General features: G+C 66.4%; 1 protein-coding gene across 1 annotated transcript in view; it reads right to left on the minus strand.

The window, feature by feature from the left end:
* LOC105305822 (protein tyrosine phosphatase type IVA 3) overlaps window positions 1–3,408 on the minus strand; it is a 7,429-nt gene extending 4,021 nt beyond the window's left edge. Inside the window, exons 1-2 of the mRNA XM_011380630.2 lie at window positions 2,502–3,408; window positions 394–486 (exon numbers count right to left, since the gene is read on the minus strand). Of these exons, the coding sequence (XP_011378932.1) occupies window positions 394–486; window positions 2,502–2,606 (198 nt within the window). The 5' untranslated portion in view covers window positions 2,607–3,408. The remainder of the gene's footprint in view (window positions 1–393; window positions 487–2,501) is intronic.
* Window positions 3,409–4,996: the final 1,588 nt, after the last annotated feature.

The following is a 4,996-nucleotide window of genomic DNA, read 5'->3' on the forward strand; positions in this document are numbered from 1 at the left end:
TGGGAGCACCTGGCTGGTGAGCCAGGGCTGGGCGGAGCGTGTGCTCCTGCCTCCTGGGCCAGGCTGGCCGGGGACAAGCATGGCCACTCTAGAGGTGGGACAAGGCCGTGCAGAGAGGAGGTGGCTCCCCAAGGTAACGCCGCCCGGTGCCTGGGCCTCCTCGCAGCGCGTCCCCACGCGTGCCCGCGTGGCAGGCAGCACGTAGCGAGGCGGCACGTGCCTGCCCACAGCGCCATCCAGGCGGACCCCCCACACCTCCCCCAGCACAGCAGCAGCCAGCACGGCACCCGACCCTCACCACGACACCCGACCCTCACCACAGCACCCGACCCTCACCGCGGCACCCGACCCTCACCGCGGCACCCGACCCTCACCGCGGCACCCGACCCTCACCACGACGGTGATGCCGTCCTTCTCCAGCGGGGCCTTGTCGTACGTCACTTCACACACCCGGACCACGGTGGTGGCCCCGTACTTCTTCAGGTCCTGGCAGGAGGGAGGAGGGGGAGGCAGCGCTGGGGCTTCGGGGCTCGGGGGGGGACCCCCAGGGCAGGGCTGCGCCCACTCAACAGGACAGAAATGCCAGCCGCCCGTGGTGGACGCAGGCTCTGTGACCGCCAGAGGCAGAAGCGTCTTTCCCGATGCCCTGGGGCACCTGGGCCTCGGCCCGCCCAGCACATCAGCTCTCCTGAGGGTTCTCAGGACTCAGGAGGACCCTATTCTCTAGACGAAACTCCCGGGTCCTCAGGCAGCCCACACATGCGCCCTTGTATGTGATCCCCACTCTGAGCAGCCCTCCCGGCCAGGGGGGCATGAGCGGTCCACTAAGGGGCGCATACAGACCCCACGCCGGGGACCTTGGCCAAGGAGAGGCAGGTCTCGGTGGGCTTGAACTAGGAGAGCTGCAGAGACGCCCGGCCTCGCACGCCCTCCGGAAAGCCCCGGCTGCCGGGGGCAAGGTCAAGACAGTTCACCGCCAGGCCCGGGATATTTATACCCAACGTGGGGGGGCCTGGGGGTTCCCCTCCACCAGCCACGTGCAGGGGCTACACCCCCCACCTGCTCCCAGCAGCTATTTTGGGAGCGGTGAGGAATCAGTTGCTGGACCTTTCCTGTCATGCGACAGGGTTACCGGACACAGTGAGGGCAGGACAGAGAATCTGGGAACAGAGAGGCTCTGAGGCTGCGGGAGTCACACAGATCCCTCTGTGCCTGCAGCAGAGCGTGCTGCCACCCACCCCAGGCCTAAGCCCTGACCCCAGTTACGCACTTGGCCCTGACCCTGGTCACACCTCATCCGGGTCACAGGTTGCGCCCTGACCTGGTCACACATGAGCTCTGACCCTGGTCACACCTGATCCTGGTCACACCTGATCCTGGTCACACTCTGGGCCCTGACCTGAGCACTGATCCTGGTCACATACTGAGCCCCAACCCTGATCACATGCTGAGCCCCGACCCTGATCACACACAAGCCCCGACCCTGGTCACACACTGAGCCCCGATCCCGGTCACACGCTGAGCGTACGGCTCAGTCTCTTCCTAGGTTCTGCTATTATCTCAGGGCCTCAGCTGTGAGGGGTACAACCCTCTTCCATAGGGCGCCTGGCTTAGTTAGTGTCCAGGGCGCAGGTCCCCTGATGGCAAGGTGCCCGCTGCCTCTCTCTGTGCAGTGTTCAGGATCCTCTCACGCCTAAGTCTGCTTAATTATGCCAAGCACCTGCGGGGGCCTATCCCATGTTACTGAGGAGCTGAGGCCACAAACAGCCCTACACACAGCTGGGGGCTCTGCAAACAGCCAGGAGCTCTACAGAGGCCAGGCTCCTACTGCGGGCCACGGAGAGAGCGGCAGGCTCGGCAGACACATCTGTCACGTCTGCTGGGGCTACTAGCAGCAGGTATGTGCCCACTGACTCTCCAGGCTGTGCTAGGAGACCGGTCACTGTCCCATGGCCAGCTCAGACTCGTGCCCAGCCCCTCCTCACACAGACATCAGTGCCCTGAAGCCCCCAGCCCAGCCCGTTCTGACCTGAGGCCTCCCCCAGAGTGCGTGGGCTCCCTGCGGATGTGGGCCGTGGAGCTGGCCGTGGTGCTGGCCACCCCGCCCGCTCTGCCACCTGCCTGGCTCCAGGCTGTCAGCGCCCACTCCTCACCTGGGGTCCTTCCCTCCTCCGTCCCCGCTCAGCCACAGCAGGGGCCAAACAGCCGGCAAAGGGCTCAGGGCGGCTCCAGCCGCGGGCAATGCTCCCTGCTCCTCCCGGCTCCGAACCCTCCTCTACGGTCCCAGTGTGCGTCTACCCGCCCACATGTCGGCCCTCAGGGAACCCAACCGACCCCCCGCAGCCCTCACCCCTGCGCTCCCAGGACACTATCATGCCCCCTCGGGGATCTGCAACCGCAGTGACATTTTTGCCCCCAAGCGCAGGGGTGACAGCTACGAAGCCCTCAGGAGGCCGAGGGCCGCGCAGCCACGCTCGTTGGACCCCTGCCGGCCCGCTCACCTCGATGAAGGAGCCCAGGGTGGCGTTGGTGGGGTTGTGCGTGATGAGGAAGCGCATGTTCTTGTGGGTCACCTCCACGGGGGCTGGCCGGTTCATGCGCGCCATGGCTCCCGTCAAGACGGGGCAGGGAGCACAACAGGAGGAGACCCCAGCCCCCCAAACCCGATGCGAATGAGAATGTGCTTGTCCAGGAGAGGAAATGCTTTTTAAAAACCCTGCCCCCCACACTCTGCACAAATATTGTGCAAATACTTGGGAGCGGGGAGGACGCTGCCCCGGCCACGAAGAGTTAGAATAGAAAACCGAGCTCTTTCCAAACGCAGAGGAAGAACGGCCCCCGGCAGGAGAACGGCCCGGCCACGCTCCCGCCTCCCAGAGACAGAGAATTATAAGGGGGCAAGAATAAAAGTAACCACCGAAACTTTCAGCAAAGAAAATCTTAAAAAGCCCGGAGCGAGTCCGGCTGCCGTGGCTGTGTCCCGCACTGTGCCTGTCCCTGGGGACACCCTCTCTGCATCGCTGGATGGGCGGATGGCCCCTCACTCAAAGGCAGACCCCAACCCCCGAGGACCAAAGGAAAAACGAACTCGAACTAAGCCAACGGGGCCACTTTGGGGTAGGGGGTCACAGGCGACGGACGTGGCGGGCGGGCGGGTGGCCAGCTCTGACACGCGGGCCTCCGTCACGTTACCCCATCGGGGTAGGGTGAGTCCTGGCGGGGCACAGGGGGCTCAGGCGGCCCCGGGCCGGGCAGCGGGGGCCATCGGCGGGTGAGGGCAATGGTGAGGGCCAGAGGTGCAGAGGCCCCCTCAGCAGCCGGCGTGGTGGTGATGCTGGGTCCGGCAGCACTCAGAGCCGGCCCTCGAGGCCCTCTCCATGGACCCCGGGCTGGTCAGCAGCAGGCAGCGTCTGCAGGCAGAGAGGAGAGAACGGACAGACCAGGGGTCAGCGGAAGCCCCCGCCTGCTGCGGGCTGCCAGCCTGCCGGACCCCTGCGCTGAGGGACACATGCGTGCCGGGCCTGCTGCTGTGGGGTGGCCTCCCTGACACTCAGTTTCCCCATGTGGGGGCATAAAGAAGGACAGCTCCGGCTGGGCAGCCCAGGGCCCCCCGAGGTGACAGGACAGCCACCAGCATGGAGTGGCAGGTTCACACACACACACACACACACACACTCATACTCTCTCTCTCTCTCTCTCTCTCTCGCAGAGAGCACTGAACCTGAACACACAGATGTCCAGGCGGTCTGTCACGGCAGGGCCTGGCACTATGAGCCTGGCCGCCCTCCTGTGATCAGCAGACACCCCTCCTGTACCCCACGACAGGCTCCCTGTCCCTTGCAGAATTCTGAGCCCAGATGATTTGGGGGCGGCCAGTGCTCAGGGAAGGGGGTCAGTATAGAGGCCGAGGAGCCGGGCCCGCGGGTGAGTGGAAGGAGGCCCCGCTCCCAGCCACGAACCACCGAGCCTCTCAGGAGCTCCCCGCGGAACCTCGGGCTGCAGTCAGACCCCGCCCTAGCCCGCCGTCGCTGCCATCCACCCACGGGGCCGGGTGGCGTGGGGCGGGGGGCGGTAGACAGGCCAGTCGCTGCCTCCGGGAGTTCAGAGAACCAGGGCAGACCACGATGGCCAGAGGGCAGCCACCAGGCTCACGCCGAGGGAGTGACAGCACAGGGCCCCTGAGAAAGATGGGCCTGTCCACAGAGACAGCCCCCCAGCCCCTCCACACCCGTCTCCCTCTCTGGGCCCCAAGGGTTCCAGGCCAGGGGCCCCGGCAGCAGCACCAGCCTGACTCTCACCCCCAAGGGCGGGCTCAGAGTCCTCGGGCATCTGCAGAACGAAGGGCCAAACGAGACGCCCCCACGCTCCCTCCAGCCGCAACCCAAGGGTCAGCAGACCCTCCAGCCACTGGACTAGCCCCAGCCCCGCAGCCAGCACCCCTATCTGCTCACCCGGAAGTGTCCTCCTACCCGTGCCCCTGCACCCCCTTCTCTAGCTGCCCGCCGGAGCCTCAGCCTGGGCGCAGGACGGGCCCAAGGCCTGGGACTCCGCCACCACTCCCGGGCTCAGGGCAGGCGCCACATCTCAGCCCCTGCCCGGTGCCCCGGTCCCAGGAGGGCGAGGTCGGGGCGTGGTGCCCAGGGAGGGGACGGGCAGAGAGAAGGCATCCTGTGGCTCAGCCGCCAGACCTGCTCCGTCTGAGCAGCTGCTGCTCAGAGCGCGGGCGAGGAAACAGACAGCCTCGGGCGCCCCGAACAGCCGCACACAAACACCTGTGCCTCCTGGGGCGGCAGGATGTCCCCGTGTGCGTGCACGTGTGTGTTTACCAGACAGGAGAAGGCCCAGGGAAGACACCGGACTCCAGGCCTCTCCCAAGGGGCTGACCGCCACCTCGCCACCCACAGATGCTGGGCACCTGGAGGCCCTGTGGGCAACAGCAGATGGCCTGGCTCTACTGCCCAGTGTCGCTGGGTAGGTCCCCGGGGCCGAGGGTCGC

This window comes from Pteropus vampyrus, unplaced genomic scaffold (genome assembly GCF_000151845.1).
Source record: "Pteropus vampyrus isolate Shadow unplaced genomic scaffold, Pvam_2.0 Scaffold398, whole genome shotgun sequence".
NCBI lineage: Eukaryota > Metazoa > Chordata > Mammalia > Chiroptera > Pteropodidae > Pteropus > Pteropus vampyrus.